This window comes from Thamnophis elegans, chromosome 16, assembly GCF_009769535.1.
Source record: "Thamnophis elegans isolate rThaEle1 chromosome 16, rThaEle1.pri, whole genome shotgun sequence".
In the NCBI taxonomy this organism is placed as follows: domain Eukaryota; kingdom Metazoa; phylum Chordata; class Lepidosauria; order Squamata; family Colubridae; genus Thamnophis; species Thamnophis elegans.
The window spans coordinates 1,732,023-1,750,505 of NC_045556.1; the positions used below are offsets into that span (position 1 = coordinate 1,732,023).

Consider the following 18,483-nt stretch of genomic DNA (forward strand, 5'->3'; position numbering starts at 1 on the left):
TCAGGGATCTGGGTTTGTAATGAGCCACGGTGGCGCAGTGGTTAGAGTGCAGTACTGCGGGCTATTTCTACTGCCTGCTGCCTGCCTGCCTGCACTTCGAATCTCACCAGGCTCAAGGTTGACTCAGCCTTCCACCCTTCCGAGGTGGGCAAAATGAGGACCCAGATTGTTGGGGGTGATATGCCAACTCTGTAAACCACTCGGAGAGGGCTATAAAGCACTGTAAAGCGATATGTACAATCTAAGTGCTATTACTTTTGCTAATACAGCTCTAAATCAGAACTAAATCTGAATGGGACATTCATTTAAGTTCTGGAGATGAGCCCTTGATTTCTAAAGCATATAACATATAACTCAAAGCATATAACTCAAGATGAAGTCAACAGATGAATATGTTAAAGAGTGTATAGTAAAACAGGCAAAATTCCTTGGGTATAATATAATGCTAAATCAACGGGAGAACGCATGGACGAATGGGCTAAAGTTTACATTAAGTTATAGCTCGAGAGAAAACTTTTATAAAATGATGTATTGTTGGTACCTGACTCCAAGTAGACTAGTGAAAATGTATAAAGGGATTTCTAATAAGTGTTTGAAATGTGGTCAAAATCCAGGTTCGTTTTATTATATGTGGTGGTCTTTGCAAATGCGTGAAAAAATGTAAATATTGGGTAAATCTACGTGACAAGTTTCTCAAACTCATTTCAACCTAACTTTTCTAGAAAGTGGCAGGCTGGATGAGACAGCTGTAGATTTTCCTATGTAAGGATATGGAGGGAACATAATATCGCCCTCATATTTCTTAAGTCCAATTTGATGCACTGATTCTAACTCTGTGGGTGAACTCGTAATGTTTAGTCCACCTCCCTTCCTGTAACCAACCACTCTCATGGATGGTCGTGATTCAGTTCAAGCTGTTTATATGGAGTGCCATCTCTTCCCCTCTTTGCACTGTCTAACACACTTGGGTTGTGGGGCTGTGATGCTGCCCTTCTCCACGTCCCCACTGTAACTGATTCTCAATGAGTTTGGAGAAATGCAAGACAACAGGACCACAAAAATAAATTCTACTAGGTTTTCTGGACTCCTGGACTCAGTGTGGTCGCTGTTTTTGGTAGCAATCACACCTTTCTTAGTTGCAATGCATGCAGCCATGTTCTGCCCTAGGACCCTTGAACTCTTCCACTGAGCATCACTAGAGTTGGGTGGCCAATAACTTTTCAAACAATTATTATAATAGAATATTCCCCGAAAGAATATTCTCTGTAAATATCTCCCAGGTTTTGGTGGCTCGGATTGGTCTCATCTCACAGGTGGCTGTCATATTTAATGTTCTAGAACTGAAGCCACCAAACTTTAAGACTTGAGGACTTCAACTCCCAGAATTCCCCAGCCAGCATGCGCTGGCTGGGGAATTCTGGGAGTTGAAGTCCGTAAGTTGCCAAGTTTGGAGACCTCTTTCCTAAAAAAAACCCTGAAATTCTGGTTTATTAGAAGCAAGCAAAGATATTCTAGAGAAATCAGAAGATCAGTTAATGTTGGAGAAGAAGACAAAAGAACAGTGAGTTTTGCCTCCCTCTGAAATGCTGGCTTCATTCTCAGAATGGTGCCTGCGATCCCACCCCCCCAAGCCCCCCCCCCCCAGGATACTCTTCTGTTAAATTCCCCCTTGAATTTTTTGGGATCCCCAAAAGGAGTGATTTCCAAAATATTTTGCTAACTCCCTAAGATGGTTCCCCCCCCGCCTCTCTTCTCCTCCCCCTCCCCCTCTCCTTTTATGCATTTGTCTGTTTCCCTTTGATTTATGTATTATTTATTTATTTTTAATGCTTCTCGTTCTCCCCAAGAGGATGCAAAAGGCAGCTAAAATCAAGAAAAAAGCGGTGTGTAAACTGTTTTTCTTGAATTCTAATGTCTGTTTCACATTCTTTGGATTGCTTTTGGCTTTTTCATCCCCCCCCCCTCCTTTAATCGTCCTTGTGCATCCTGTTGTGCTTCTCTGTGTGGAAGTTCATGAAACCGTAATATGAATCTTTTGTGTTTGTGTCTGTATCAAAACATATTCTAAAATATATCTGTCTGGTTTGAGCGATGGATTCCAGTTGGTTTCATCGGAGAACTTTCCATCCCTCCCCACGTCTTCTCTCTGCATTTTTTCCTTCCTTTCTTTTTAAATTTTTGCTATGCTTCAATAAACACAATATTTTTCTTCGGCAAAAGTTTCTTTCTGTTGATTCCCTCCCAACGGCTCAGAGGAACAGCCACGATTTATTTTCATTTCACAATGGTATCTCTTCAGTCTGCCAGCTTTTCTTTTCTTAAGGTCAACTTGCCTTAGTTCTGAAGATTAGGTTGATGGACGAGTAGGAGGAAAAAAAGCACCCAGGACGGATTTTTGAGCGAAATGGCTGCTGGGGGGAAAAAAACCCATACTGAATGGAGCTTAATCGTTAATGCTAAACTCCAATTTTATGCATCTGTTGTCATATAACTCCTTGTGTAGGTGTGGCGGTCACCCATAGCCCAGCGCATAACAGGGCATGCACAGCCACGCTGAACTACACAGGAAAAAACAAACTCCTAAAAGACATAACATCCTGATAGTTCACTCTAGATGTGCCTTACCCAACGACGCCCAGGATTTGACCATATATAGACAGAACTTCCCTGAGCAGTAGATTAGCAATTGTAGTTTGACAGGCTGTCTTAAATCACATGCTGATTGCTCCTCCTGCCTTTGTCCTATCTCAATAAAAGGGGCTCCCAGAGCCCAATCTGGGTCACCTCATCCCGAGAAAGCTCGTGTCCGTGTCTTTTCTCAACATTGGCCTCATGGGCGAACCACGGGTGCTTCACATTCATCCTACATTAACTTTGGGTTTTTAATGACAAAAATAAATCAGAGTAGATCCAACGAATCCCGTATCTACCCATTGGTGATCTAAAGGAGGAAAGACAGCCAAAATGATTGTGATTTTTAAGTTTGGCGATTATACTAAACCTCTGTGGAATAATGTCCTCTTTATATAAGTCACCTCTTGATCTTTAAAAAGTTTCCTGGGTTTCAGCCTCATCCAATTAATATAACCATTCCTGCTGGAGATCACTACTACAGAAGCAAAAACTTCCAACTTAGAATCTCTCTTGCCTTGTTCCCCGTCTTTGCTGAAGGCAGGACTCCGAAACTGGAAAGTTAATTTGTACCGTTGCATGTCTTTTTTTGTTGTTGTTGAAAACAAACCATTCCAAATAGTTGTTCTGTGTCACAGTAAGTCACCCAGTGTGCCTGTTGTACGTCCCATCATATCAGAAGTAGTCTGTGAGGAACCTGCTCTTCCCAGGACCTTCTTGAAGTGAATTTACTACTCTGTCTTTTTTTTAGACTTCTGAAGGGGATGCCCATGCTTTGACAGAGGTGGACTTGTTCATCTCCACCCAGAGGATTAAAGTTCTTAATGCAGATACCCAGGTAAGCAAACAGACCCATCACTGCAGCATTGATCACAGGGCCATGAAATGATTTTCGATGGGTCAAAGTTTTAATCTCAGCAATGTTTCTGCCAGCGTCCCGTTCAGAGGTCCTAGAAGAGCTAAGGCTTTTTCTTCTGCCAGCCTGTTGGTTGGACAGGAAAAGCAGAGGAAAAAGAAGATGGAGGAGACCAACTCCCTGACCAAACTTAGCTGTGAATTTGTCCAAAGGTAGACTGGTTTAAGGACAGCTGCTCTCCCTCATTCCAGATGAACTTGTGGATCTTCATCGGAGGAATGCTCCATCCAGTGTCCTTTCTTATCCTTAGGTGGCCAAAGTCTTTGAGTACATGGTATCGGACCTGGGTACTTGAGAGACCGCCCCTTGCCAGTCACCTCCCAAAGACCTATTAGATCCCACAGACTAGGCCTCCTCCAAATTCCATCTGCCTGGCCAATGTCGTCTGGCGACTCCCCGGGGGAGGGCCTTCTCTGTGGCTGCTCCGGACCTCTGGAACGATCTCCCCGTGGAGATCCGGACCCTTACTACCCTTCCGGCCTTCCGCAAAGCGGTTAAGACCTGGCTGTTCCGGCAGGCCTGGGGCTGTTGAACTATCCAGCCCCATTCGAGGTTACGGCTGTTGTAGAATTTTAAATCGTTGTTTTTTATTTTATTTTTTGTATCCCCTCCCTTTTTTTATTGTTAGCCGCCCTGAGTCTCTCGGGAATAGGGCGGCATACAAACTTAATAAAATGAAATGAAATGAGTTTCCTCTCCAGGATCTGGCCTTCTAAAGAGCAGCCAGGGTTTGTCTCCTCTAGGACTGACCGGTTGGATGGCCTTGCAGTCCAAGGGACTCAATGCAGGAGTCTTCTTCTCCAGCACCAGAGTTCAAAGGCCTCCATTCTTTGGCGCTCGGCCTTCCTTATGGTGCAACTTTCACAGCCATCCATGGCAACTGGGAAAACCATAGCCAATAGTTTCAATGATTTAATGAAGAACAATTAACCAATGGAACAACTTGCCTCCAGAAGTTGTGGGTGCTCCATCATGGGAAGTTTCTAAGTTTCTAAGAAAAGACTGGACAGCCCTTTGTCTGAAATGGAAGAGGTTCTCCTGCTTGGAAGACCTCCAAGGCCCCTTCCAACTCAGTCATTCTGTTACTCATTTTTGAATTGGCAGAAAAAAAGGGGACATCAGGCAGACCTACCCATGATTTGAAATATGGGGCCTGCACCCCAGTTGCCCCTATTAGAGTTAGGGCTATTAATCATTGGTGCTTAGCCATTGCCACTTTGCCATCAAGGCAGTCCTTGTTTCGCAACCATCTAAAAGCTACTTATGACCTGGTTCCAGAGTTCCAATGGCTGCACACATCCTTGGGGGTCACATGACCCCATTCTGAGCACTTGGCTACTGGTTCACCCTTACGGCCAGTTGTTCTGCAGTCATGCAGCTGGGATTTATTACATTTGCCAATTTCTGGCCTTTTTAGCTGGTTTCTGGGCAAAAATAACCTATAGGAATACAATGATTTGTTTAATGACCATTTCAAAAAAAATGTCATAAACTGGGCCCAATCCCTTGGCTGCCATGACTTACAACCGACTTACGGCGGAGATTCCAGGCTCCTTTACCGCCATAAGTCACGAACCATTTGTATTGTATTTTTTTCCTCTCTGAACCCTTTTTAAAAAAAATATTATTACTAATTTGTATGAACTGGGAACGAAAACAGCCTTTCTGGAGTGACAAGGGATCTGCTGTTTGCTTTCTTTGTCCCCTTTTCCTAGGAAACTATGATGGACCATGCGCTGCGCACCATCTCTTACATTGCGGACATCGGCAACATCGTGGTCCTGATGGCCCGCCGTCGAATGCCTCGATCAGCGTCGCAGGACTGCATCGAGACGACTCCTGGGGTGCAAGAAGGGAAGAAACAGTACAAGATGATCTGCCACGTTTTCGAATCTGAGGATGTGAGTGAAGGTCGCGTTGACTTGACCCTTGGCGATTCTCCGAGGGAGATGTTTCTTGCGCGCCTCCGACCTGATCTTCTAAATTCAAGATGCCATAAAGGAGTAATTCTTTTACACCTTCACACAGATTTCTCTTTGCTGCCGGTTGTGTTGTGGTCCACCAGCAGCCAGTGGAGTTGGTGGTAGAGTCGGACAGTAAGGAGGTTGGGGAGGAAGATGGGCCAGTCCTGGAGTCCGGGGAAGGCTCCTCAGAGCCGGAGGCAGAGAGGAGGCCAGGGCCATATGCCAGTTATCAGCTGCCTTCAGAGTCAGACATCAGTGGGGCAGAAGAACAGCTGGAGCCTGTTCCCAGTGTGCGCATGCACAGAGCTGCCAGACGAAGGGAAGAGCTAAGGAAAAGGGGTTGACTTAGGAGTAAGGCCACAGGTGGACGGTGAATGGCCCCTCCCAGAGGGAATAAAAGAGGAGCGAAAGGGGAGTGGAGTTTGCAGGAGACAATTAGTTCGCTTAATTGGTTCGTGATTCTCAGAGAGACTCCTTGCCAAATTTTGCAGATATCGTCCTGGCAGCTCTCCAAGCCAGATGAGGTCTGTGACTGTAAATCCTCCCTGGAAAGGCTTTGCTGGGGGTGAAGGAGCAGAATTCACGGAAAATTAATAAAAGGGTTTTTTGTTGGGATGAGGATTTTGCTTCGTGCTCTTGGGAAGCCTCAGTCAGAACAGCTTTATGGTGGTGAAGAAGGGTTGCAGAAGAGCTAAAATATTAACCAGTCAATCCATACAGTTGCAGCACTGGAGTCTGAATTTTAAAAGTTATGGTTTGGTTCCAGAATAGTGACCCAGAAGGATGAATAATGTTAAATAGCTTCAATGAGCATTTAATTCTGGTTCTTCTTACAGGTGCTTTTTAAAATTAGAAGTCCATGTTATGTCCCGCCAGAGACACTTATAATATCTCTGCTGTAGAGACATCTAGTGGTCAAGAATTGCCTATTTTCCCTATCTTACTACACAGAAACTCCAGACAAGATACCATTGTGAACAATTAGGACCTCGCTTTGAGAAATATCCATGTCACAACCTTTGGCCAAGGCAGAGTTGAACCCAACTGTTGAAAACCATGAATTGTCCTCCTCTCCCACTTCTATGAAGGTCAAAATATTCTAGTGGTACACTTAGCACAATGGTTTTTTTTTTCAATTCCCCAGCCAGCTTGTAGAAACATTGACCTAGAACTTGGAATTTTAAAACTTGGCATAAAGGACTGAGGGCAGGAGGAGTTCTACAGCATCAAATTTTATGGTCCAACTCTCCATAAATTCCAGGCCTCCAGATTGATTGATCTCCTAGCTTTTTTTATATATATATTCCGAACCCCAATTCCCATAAATTCTCTCCAGGATAGAAGCCTTCCAGATATTGGTCCAATATTCTCCACAGGGATAGGACTCCACATTCTATAATTTCAATCCTGGATGGCAGACCTGCCCTTGGGGCTGCCCTTGAAGACTGTTCGGCGACTTCAGCTAGTCCAGAATGCGGCCGCGCAAGCGATTGTGGGTACACCTCGCTTCACCCACATAACACCTATCCTCCGCGAGCTGCACTGGCTACCTGTCGATCTCCGGATACGCTTCAAGGTGCTACTTGTCACCCATAAAGCCCTACATGGTAGTGGATCTGGGTACTTGAGAGACCGCCTACTGCCAATTACCTCCATGCGACCGATTAGATCCCATAGACTAGGCCTCCTCCGAGTTCCATCTGCCGGTCAATGCTGACTGGCAACTATGCGGAGGAGAGCCTTCTCGGTGGTAGCTCTGACCCTTTGGAACGATCTCCCCGTGGAGATTCGTACCCTCACCACCCTCCAGACTTTCCGCACAGCCCTTAAACTCTGGCTATCCCGTCAGGCCTGGGGCTAAAGATTGTAACCCACCCGAATGGTATGAATGTTGTGCTTTTAATTATGTATTGTTTTTACGTGTCAAATGTTTGTTCCCCCCCCCCTTTGAGTTGTAAGCCGCCCTGAGTCCCCCCAGGGAAAAGGGCGGCATATAAATAAACTTTCATAACTCATAACTCATAACCTCTTTGCAGTTATGGGGACTGAAATCCAACTAACCTCAAAGAATAGCTGAGTAGAGTAGGAATCTGGAGTAAGAGCTCCCATAGGATTGTGGAATGATAGGTTGTCTTGTATTGTCTAATCCATCAGGTGATTGCAAGAGCCATCAGAACTAATTGCCTCTGATAATCTGATACTCCAAGAGTGAGTCTAATGGGCTTGGAAATGCGTCTCATCTTACGGCTGCCGCCACAACTGAAGACAGCCCATTTCCAAACCCAATTATGCAATATGGGAGAAAAAGGTTCCTCTTTTATTTGGACTCCTGGAGAATATTGGTTGAAAGAAAGCTTCAACGTCTTAAAAACAGAGAAATCCGTTTTCTCCCAAGTAGCGTTGGTGGTGAAGGATTAAAAAAAAATAAGGTGATCTTTATTTAAGGAAGTTGCTCAAGTTGAGTTTCTTTGTCTTGTCTTACTTTCTAACCCTGAATAATTGGGACCACCACGCTGTTCTTATTAGCCAGTCCTGCAAAGTTTGCATAGTTCAATGTTTTTTTTTTCCTACAAGTCCTCATCCAAACAGGTCCCACTTCTACAGCATTGTCCACGGGGGAATTCCACCAGTTTCAAGAATAGGATGAGTTCAGTCCCTTCAGTTGGCCAACGAGTATGTTGTCCCTCTCCAAAGTTGCCGATCCCTTTCCTTCTTCTCCTTCTCTTGAAGGCCCAGCTGATCGCTCAATCGATCGGACAAGCTTTCAGCGTGGTCTATCAGGAATTTCTCCGGGCCAACGGCATCAACCCCGAAGATCTCAGCCAGAAGGAATACAGCGACATCATCAACACCCAGGAAATGTATAACGATGACTTGATTCACTTCTCCAACTCGGAGAACTGCAAAGAGGTGATTGCTTTTTCCTGAACTGGGCTATTTTGGGGTTCGTGGGGGGGGGAGGTTTTTATCATTGGAAGCTCCTTCAACCTTTCCTTACACAGAAGGTGACGGCTGAGAACTCCGCTGGAGTTTTCAAGAGGTCCTTTGCAAATCTGGTTTTTAGCCTTCAGGATAGTAGAGTGAAATTAAGTTCACTGAGATGTTGGCCCGGGCTACCACATCTGAGTGGCATTAAATCCACAGCATCCTTTAGGAAAAAAAGCAACACTTTTTCTGGATCTCTTTGTTTCATTGTTGTGCATCACTCAGAGTCATTTTTTGTGGGTTAGATCAGTGGTGAAATTCAATTATTTTTACTACTGGTTCTGTGGGCGTGGCTTGGTGGGCAAGGAAACTGCAAAATCCCCATTCCCAGCCCACTCAGGGGCCAGCCAGAGGTGGTATTTGCCTGTTCTCTGAACTACTCAACATTTCTGCTACCGGTTCTCCAGAACCTTTCAGAACCTGCTGGATTTCACCCCAGGGTTATGTGGGTTATATTCGCTGGCTGGGGAATTCTGGGAGTTGAAGTCCAGACATCTTCAAGTTGCTAAGGTTGCGAAACACTGTTATAGATGATGCATGGATGGATGGATCAATTGATCAATGGATGGATGGGTGGACAGGTTTTCTGCTGTTGTTTTTGGACAACAAAAGGTTGAAATATCACAGTTACAGTACCTGCTTTAAGAGGCCTTGGAGGACCAAAGGTGTTTAATACTTGAAAAGTCGTTTTAGAGGAGAAAACCCTGCTCTTGAACCGAGCTGCATAAATATCACCCGAGGCAAGTCAGTGCTATAACCCTGACTGCTCGGGCTGCGTATAAGCAATATCCTTGGACGTTGAGACGCAGCCAAAGGAATGGGAAGCGAAGCCAAAATATACAAGCCAGGTGGAAATTGGATTTTAAATCAATACCGGGGGAAGGGTAAATAAATTGTAATCTACTCAGAGGCAGGACGAGGGAGAGAGAGAGAGCAGGCGTGCTCCCTGGTGCCTGTTTTTGACCGTTATTTGCATTATTGGAGAAAGTCAATAAAAAAAATGAGGTTTGAAGGAGTCACAAGGCAAAGTGAGGAGGAGAATGAACTGAGGGGTGGAAATGTTTGCCAAACCGAGGCAGGGTGGAAGTCACCTTCCTTAATGCGACATTTTTCTGGAAAGAGCCCTGCTTCCTTCCCAGGCCAGCCAAAAGAAGTCACTTCTTTAGTTTCCCCCAACAACCAATTTTCCTTCTTCTCAAGACAATAGCAGCCAACCTCAGTTGAGCCTGGGCATGCAATTCATTTCATTTATTGAATTTCTATGCCACCCAATCCCAGAGGACTCCGGGCGGCTTACAGAAATGAAAAAAGAATTAAAAAGAATTATTAAAAACAATGGAACACAACAAGTTAAAAAGGAACACAACAGACACCCAATCAGACGGGGCTGGACCACCACAGCCCCAGGCCTGCCGGAAAAGCCAGGTTTTAATGGCTTTGCGGAAGGCCATGAGAGTGGGCAGGGCCCGGATCTCTGGGGGCAGCTCATTCCAGAGGGCCGGAGCAGCAACAGAGAAGGCCCTACTCCTAGGCGTCGCCAGCCGGCATTGTCCCGCTGAAGGTACCCGGAGAAGTCGCATCCTGTGCGATCTTATTGGCCTGAGGGAGATATGTGGCAGAAGACGGTCTCTGCAATGAACATCCTGCAGGAGTTCTCTGCAGATTATGGACCACCGGCAGAGAGGAGGCCCTTCTGGAGAAACATCTGTTTCCCCAGATGTTCCACAGGCATTCATTCCCTCTGCTATAGAGGGGGAAAAATAGTTAGGACACGATAATGAAGAAAAGGGAATAGGAAGGGAGAAGCATGAAATCATAACAGGGTTTGCAGGAACACCATCCCGAAAATACACCAGTTGAGAGCTGAAAAGAGATAACCACAACAACAGAAAAGAAAAGGAAGAGGAAAGGAGAGGAAGGAGGGAAGGGATAGAAAGAGAAGGAGAGAGGGTAGAAGGGGGAAGAGGAAGAGAGGAGTAGGGGAGAGGCAAGGGAAGAACGGGAAGGAGAGGAGGAAGGAAGAGGAAAGGAGAGGAAGGGATAGAAAGAGAAGGAGAGAGGGCAGGAGGAGGAAGAGGAAGAGAGAAGTAGGGGAGAGGCAAGGGAAGAAGGGAAAGGAGAAGAGGAAGGAAGAGGGAAGGAGAGGAAGGAGGGAAGGGATAGAAAGAGAAGAAGAGAGGGCAGGAGGAGGAAGAGGAAGAGAGGAGTAGGGGAGAGGCAAGGGAAGAAGGGAAAGGAGAGGAGGAAAGGAGAGGAAGGGATAGAAAGAGAAGGAGAGAGGGTAGGAGGGGGAAGAGGAAGAGAGGAGTAGGGGAGAGGCAAGGGAAGAAGGGAAAGGAGAGGAGGAAGGAAGAGGAAAGGAGAGGAAGGGATAGAAAGAGAAGGAGAGAGGGCAGGAGGAGGAAGAGGAAGAGAGGAGTAGGGGAGAGGCAAGGGAAGAAGGAAAGGGAAAGGAGAGGAGGAAGGAAGTAAAGAAGGGTGAAAAGAAAAGAGAAAAATAGAGTGGTGATAATACAAAATAGGTGTAAGCAAAGCCACCCAGAATGTAAATCTTAACCTTTTATATGGAAAAACAAATATGTAAAAGGGAGAAAGATAAATAACAATAATTACGATGTGAATGTGTAACCTGTAACTATATATAAGAGAACAAAAAAATTTTTAAAACTTTTTTTTTAAAAGAAGCATTCCTTCGCTCTGCTCTTTTGCCTTCCAGCTGCAGCTGGCCAAGCACAAGGGGGAGATCCTTGGTGTGGTGGTGGTGGAATCTGGTTGGGGCTCCATTTTGCCCACAGTCATCCTGGCCAACATGATGAATGGAGGGCCAGCCGCCCGTTCAGGAAAGCTCAGCATCGGAGACCAGATCATGTCCATTAATGGGACCAGTTTAGTCGGCCTTCCTTTAGCAACCTGCCAAGGAATCATTAAGGTACCCCGTCTGTCCTTATCTGTGTCATCTGGGAGGATGGAAGGACTCTAGTTGGCTTCCAACGTTAATCCCTCCTATAAGAGCCGAGGTGGCACAGTGGTTAGAGTGCAGCACTGCAGGTTACTTCAGCTGACTGCTAGTTCGGCAGTTCGGCTGTTCAAATCCCACCAGGCTCAAGGTTGACTCAGCCTTCCATCCTTCCGAGGTGGGTAAAATGAGGACCCGGATTGTTGTTGGGGGCGATATGCTGACTCTGTAAACCGCTTAGAGAGGGCTGTAAAGCAGTATATAAGTCTAAGTGCTATTGCTAGTGTCCTTTCCTTCCTTCCTTCCTTCCTTCCTTCCTTCCTTCCTTTCTCCCCAGTGGCTAGAATGCAGCATTGCAGGCTGACTCTGCCCACAGTCTGGAGTTCGATGGCCACCTGGTCTAACTTGCTTTGCTTGATGAGATTTATTGCTAACGTTGAGTATCTTCCGCAGGGTCTTAAGAATCAGACGCAAGTGAAGTTGAACATTGTCAGTTGCCCTCCTGTCACCACTGTCCTCATCAAGCGCCCGGATCTGAAATACCAGCTGGGTTTCAGTGTTCAGAATGGAATTGTGAGTCTCTTCATTCTTTCAGTCCTGGGTATGAAAAGTTGGGCCGGGAAAGCAACTTTTCCTCCACAGAAGAGGGCAACCCAATTCTTGTCTTGTGGACAAATCCTGGAAGAGAAGCCATGGTAGTCTGCCACAGAAAGTAGGTGTCCTCACAATCGTTGGTGCCTTCACCTGTCTTGCAGGGAGCACCTGGATGATATTCAGAGCTGGTGCCTTCTCCACTTTCTTTCCAGTGGGTAGAGTAAGTCAATTAACAGTTGGGTTCTGTTCTGTCCCCCCTTCACGGCTCGTTAACAAACGGCAGGCAGACAAACTTAAAAGGACTTTTCTTTATCAGTTCTTGGCTCAGACTGGCTTCAAGCCCAAAAATAACATAAATACAGTCTCTGACCAGATAACAGAATACAAAAAAAATCCCTCTTACGGCAACTCAAGTTGAACAAAACGAAAGCAAAGCACTTCTTCCAAAGTCTCTATGAATCAGGTTTAAAGAAATACAAAGCACTTATCCAAGTGAATCTTACATAAACCACGACTGATGATCAAACGATGTTGAACGAACCAAGGAACGTTGACTCCTGCAACTAGGGCGTGGCACCATCCGTCCTTTTATCCCCAGAACACGCCACTCACGAGCCCCAGCTGCAGTGTTAATCTTGCATCCTGAAAAGACTCACAGAAGACATCTGCTGAGTCACAACAGGTTCAGGTGATGTTTTAGTCCTAGATCCTAAACAGGTCAGAATTAAGAAATCCACATTTTTATTTACAGTTCTGACCTGATCAGGAACAACAGATTCCAAGTTTGGTCATTGCATTTGTAACATTCACCCACATGAGAGGAAGAATAAAGCATGTGGGAGCATTCAAAGAAGGTCCAGCATGGCCCATGGCCAACTATCACGACACCAAAAAGACTCCATAGCCAAGTGGGGTCATCATGCAATGGCCACAGTTATGTCCTGATGTCTTCTGTTGAGGTCATCTACGTTGTGGCGTTGGCATTAGGTCATCACATGTATTTCTCTCCTCCCCCTGCCTCCTGATATAGGTACCTTGGGAGGTTCCTTAAGCTCTTGATCACATCTAGGGTAACTGGCTGGTTCCTGAAAAGGAACCGCGAAAGGGCACTGTTCTGACCCCCCCCCTCCTCCGTTCAGGAACGAAAGCCGAGACAAACATAAATGAGAATGTTTTTTTTAATAAGGCCAGACTCTCGTTGGCTGAAAGCCAAATAAACAAAGAGATAAGCACTTTGGCAGCAAGTCCTACAAACCTTGGCAGCAATGCAAACAAACTCTGGCAGCAATCCAGCCTGCCAAGTTTGTTTCTCGTTAGTCTTCTGCAAGAAAGGCGTGGCCCAAGCAGTCTCTTTTATAATCGGGAGAGGATCTTAATGAGCATCAGCTGAGCGTAATTACCTCCTGTAATTACGTAGTTGTTCTTGACGCCGAGTAGCCCTTCGTTTCTGGATCAGTCTCTCTCGTCTCCTCCCCTCAGGCGCCACCTGGTGGCCAACCAGTCTCTCTGTGGCCTGCTCGGAGTCGGAACCCTGTCCAGGGTCCTCCACATCCTCCAGGGCTGACTCATAGGGCCCCTCGCTGTCAGAGTCTGGTGGCAGCTACAATGGCTCCTGCCGGGCCACAACATCTAATGAAAGCTACAATTTGAAGGAAATTGAAAGTCCCTAGCTTGTCGATCAGAAAGGTTGGCAGTTGGGCGGTTCGAATCCCTAGTGTCGTGTAACGGAGTGAGCTCCTGTACTTGTCCCAGCTTCTGCCAACCTAGCAGTTCGAAAGCACGTAAAAAAATGCAAGTAGAAAAATAGGAACCACCCTTGGTGGGAACAGCGTTCCGTGCGCCTTCAGCGTTGATTCATGCCGGCCGCATGACCACGGAGATGTCTTCAGTAGCGCTGGCTCTTCGGCTTTGAAATGGAGATGAGCACTGCCCCCTAGAGTCAGGAACGACTAGCACATGTCTGCGAGGGGAACCTTTACTGTATAGGGAGAGGGGGGCCATTGAGGCTCACATTTGGTTCTTTAGGTGAGGTTACTGGCTCCTCCCCCTTTAAAAGGAGATGCTTCCAGTCCAGATGTTTGTGCCAGAAGTCTTATGCAGCTTTGGCCACCCATATAGAATCACCAGATGGCTTCAAGATGGTCTTTATCATCCTCTAGCCCTCTTTTTAATTGTCGCTTAGTACCATCTAGTGGCTATAACATATATTCACAATTAAGGAAAATAGGCATCGGCTCCTGGCGCAGAAATCTAACCCACAATTTGCTCTTTGCAGCTGTTACTTCTACACGGCAACCTCAGATTGATGTCCTGCAATAGGACGGGATTTCTACAGCACTTCAGGAGCTGAGAAATCCCCCCGTCCCGGGGAGGGGTTGCTATAAAGACCACACTGCTTGGAGTTTTTTCCGTAGGAAATTTGGCTCGCAAATAAACAAAACCATTTTTTAAAATTTCTTGCATTATTAGAATAACAGGAAAAGCCAGATGGTTTTTTTTTTAATAAATAGGATTTTTATTGAAATGTTTTAAAAAGAAGATAAAAACGAATACCAACTAATATAAAGTAAGCAAGGAAAAAAGAAAGAAAAAAGAAAAAAAAAAAGAAATTGCAGATCCTAAGATAATGTAAAAATCAAGCCTTTTGATCATGTGTTTTCCATGGGTCCATCTGTATATGATCATCTGAATTCTTTGCCCCCTAAATCACCCATTCTTTAACCTCTTCTCCTTCTTCTTCTTCTTCTTCTTCTTCTTCTTCTTCTTCTTCTTCTTCTTCTTCTTCTTCTTCTTCTTCTTCTTCTGCTTCTCTTCCTCCTCCTCTTCTTCTTCTTCTCCTTCTCCTCCTCTTCTTCCTCTTCCTCCTACCTCTTCTCCTCTTCTTCTTCTCTTCCTCCTCTTCCTCCTTCTCCTTCTTCTTCTCTTCCTCCTCCTTCTTCTCCATCTCCTCTTCTTCTTCTTCTTCTCTTCCTCCTCCTCCTCCTCTTCTTCTTCTTCTTCTCTTCCTCCTCCTCCTCCTCTCTTCCTTCTCCTCCTCCTCCTCCACTTCTCCTTCTCCTCCTCCTTCTCCTCCTCCTCTTCTTCTTCTCCTCCTCCTTCTCCTCTCTTCTTCTTCTCCCTCTCCTCCTCCTCTCTTCTCCTTCTCCTCCTCTCTTCTTCTTCTCTCTCCTCCTCCTCCTCCTCCTCCTCCTCCTCCTCCTCTTCTTCTTCTTCTTCTTCTTCTTCTGTTTTTTGTAGATGTTTGTTTTGTAGATGTTTATTAACATTTGTAGGCCGCCCTTTTCCCTGAGGGGACTCAGGGCAGCTCACATAAAATCAGGGAGGGGGAATACAAACAATGACGTAGACACATAGAATAAAAGTAATAAGCAACATACATTCATCATTCGGGAGGGGCGGCTATCCTTATCCCCAGGCCTGACGGGCTAGCCAGTTCTTAAGGGCTGTGCGGAACGCCTGGACGGTGGTGAGGGTACGAATCTCCACGGGGAGTTCGTTCCAAAGGGTCGGGGCTACTACTGAGAAGGCCCTCCTCCTTGTGGTTGCCAGCCGGCACTGGCTGGCCGATGGAATACGGAGGAGGCCCAATCTATGAGATCTAATTGGTCGCAGGGAGGTAATTGGCAGAAGGCGGTCTCTCAAGTATCCAGATCCACTACCATGCAGGGCTTTATGGGTGACTAATAGCACCTTGAAGCTTCTTCTTCCTCTTCCTCTTCCTGAACCTAATATCTCTTCTTCCAATGTCAGTAAAATTGGGTGCCAGGCCGCGGGAAGGTCCACGTTCTCCAGGAACCTGCTTCAAACCTTCAAGCCTATTTGGTGCACCGTATCGACTTCCTAACAGGCTTTTTAAAAGAAGCTGCTTCTCTCAAAAGTCAGGATGCATCCAAGAACAGGAATTAAAGCCCATTTGTATGCACTTTGTGTCTGCATAGGGACCTATTCCCATAGCAACCATTTCTACGCTCTTCTACAGCTGGCACTCACAGGAAGTGTGGGGTTTCCTTTGGGGAAAGCACACATTTGAAAGCACGAGGATGAGGGGGCTTTAGGAGAGGCCCCTGGCTCTCGTTCTCCTTCACTGCACGGAGCAGATGAAGGCAGATTAGAAATTCTGTTCAATTAGGAGAGAGGCCCTGGAGGGCTGGAACCTGGGAGATCATTTCCTGATCAATCAGGAGCTCTGGGCTGTGCTAAGGAGGCACCATCAGAGCTTGGGGAGGCCTTGGTGATCTCTGAGCTTGGTTGTTGGCTGGCAACCCAACTAGTGCTCCCTTATCAGTGCTCCATTTCATGGCTTCAGGCACCATCCTGGCGAACGTTGAAACCTAAGATAAACTCTGCTTCAACAACTTCCTTCCCTGTCGACGTTGGGTTGACCTTGCTCATTGAGACCATCTCAGTTTTCTAACGTTGAGTAGCTTTTGTCCTCTCCTGGTCCACCTTCCGAAAGCAGGGGGTGACGGCGGTAAAAGTGAGTATAGATGGCAGAATACTGAATCCATCAACTAAGGGAAGTGCCTAATTTCTGTAGCGTGATAGCTAAGAAGAAAAAAAAGAACTTCCTATTATTTCTAACCCTTCCGGCCAAAATTGCCCCTTTTCCATTTCATTGAACATCCCTCCTTTCCTCCACCCAGATCTGCAGCTTGATGCGAGGTGGGATTGCAGAGAGAGGAGGGGTCCGGGTAGGACATCGCATTATCGAGATCAACGGTCAAAGTGTCGTCGCTACGGCTCATGAGAAGATTGTCCAAGCCTTGTCCAACTCCGTAGGAGAGGTGAGTCTTCCCAGCATTGTTTTTAAGGCAGTGATAGGGATAGAAGTGTTTTTGATCCCTTGTTATCATCAGTACATTCCAGGCTAGGCAACCGGACCAGAAAGGTTAAACCAAACTTCACAAGTTGCCCCATAGTTAGGATGGCAGAGCAGATCAAGGAAGATAATAATAGCTCTTAGACTTATATACTGCTTTACAATGCTTTACAATGCTCTGTAAGCCGTTTACAGAGTCAGCCTTTTGCCCCCAACAATCAGGGTCCTCCTTTTACCCACCTCGGAAGGATGGAAGGCTGAGTCAACCTTGAGCCAGTCAGGATCGAACTCCAGACTGTGGGCAGAGTCAGCCTGCAATGCTGCATTCTAGCCACTGGGAAGGAAGGAAGGAAGGAAGGAAAGAAGGAAGGAAGGACACTATCAATAGCACTTAGACTTATATACTGCTTTACAGCCCTCTCTAAGTGGTTTATAGAGTCAGCCTCTTGCCCCCAGCAATCTGGGTCCTCCTTTTACCCACCTCGAAAGGATGGAAGGCTGAGTCAACCTTGAGCCAGTCAGGATCAAAGTGCTGGCAGTGGGCAGAGTCAGCCTGCAATGCTGCATTCTAGCCACTGGGAAGCAAGGAAGGAAGGACGGAAGGAAGGAAGGATGGAAGAAGGAAGGATGGAAGGAAGGATGGAAGGAAGGACACAAGCAATAGCACTTAGGCTTATATACTGCTTTACAGCCCTCTCTAAGCGGTTTACAGAGTCAGCCTCTTGCCCCCAACAATCTGGGTCCTCATTTTACCCACCTCGAAAGGATGGAAGGCTGAGTCAACCTTGAGCCGGTCAGGATCGAACTCCTGCCACTGGGCAGTCAGCCTGCAATCCTGCATTTTAACCACTGCACCACCACAGCTCCAAGATCCCATTAAGAAGGGTCCTCTACTTAGGGGTGATACTTCAGAACCTTGGAAATGGTCTTTCCACCTTTATCCATATCTGTCCATCAAGGTCAGCATTGGGTCCCTCAGGGGGAAACTAGCTGTTCCCCCTACATTTTTTTTGGCCTGCATAGCCTGCCTTGAGCTCCTGGGAATCAGAACTTCAGAAGGGGGATGATAACCGTTAGGTGTTAGGTATACTGTGGCTGGCCATAGCTTTAGGAAGACGTATTTTCCATCTCTGCCTTGGTTGTTGATGGTTAGCTCCGCCACATCCAAGGTCCACAGCAACCATGAAGAATGAAGCCTCCAGTCCCTCCTCATCACCCCCAATTCTCTTCCCAACAGATTCACATGAAGACAATGCCTGCCGCCATGTTCCGGCTGCTGACCGGTCAAGAAACTCCCCTCTACATCTAAAAGGGGAGCTCGGCTGTTCCTCCAGCAAACCATCTCCTGCTGCCTCAGCTTCAACTTCCAGAGAAATGTTGTATTTTGTAGGAAAAGGGCACGGTTCGAACCCAAAACTGGATATGCTGGACACTCGGTGGATCCAGTTCCTTTGCCTTTTTTCTGTTGAATTTGTTTCTTAGTTTACCTCCGCCTCTCCTTTAAAAACCTCGCCAAGAGATGATGACGTTCTTGTTATGGCCAATAACCCACAGACATCATCTCCCCAGCCACGTGATCGGCAATCTCCATCTTCACGACTCAGGATGAAGTCCACCA

At 46.3% G+C, this 18,483-nt stretch overlaps 1 protein-coding gene across 2 annotated transcripts in view; it reads left to right on the forward strand.

The window, feature by feature from the left end:
* Nucleotides 1-18,174, forward strand: part of APBA2 (amyloid beta precursor protein binding family A member 2) — a 30,646-nt gene extending 12,472 nt beyond the window's left edge. The window contains exons 5-12 of one of the 2 annotated variants that reach the window (XM_032233423.1): nt 1,848-1,883; nt 3,383-3,469; nt 5,263-5,448; nt 8,242-8,421; nt 11,213-11,425; nt 11,906-12,025; nt 16,690-16,830; nt 18,103-18,174. In XM_032233423.1, the coding sequence (XP_032089314.1) occupies nt 1,848-1,883; nt 3,383-3,469; nt 5,263-5,448; nt 8,242-8,421; nt 11,213-11,425; nt 11,906-12,025; nt 16,690-16,830; nt 18,103-18,174 (1,035 nt within the window). The remainder of the gene's footprint in view (nt 1-1,847; nt 1,884-3,382; nt 3,470-5,262; nt 5,449-8,241; nt 8,422-11,212; nt 11,426-11,905; nt 12,026-16,689; nt 16,831-18,102) is intronic. The other variant, XM_032233424.1, reaches the window with a different exon arrangement.
* The last annotated feature ends 309 nt before the right edge of the window (nt 18,175-18,483 follow it).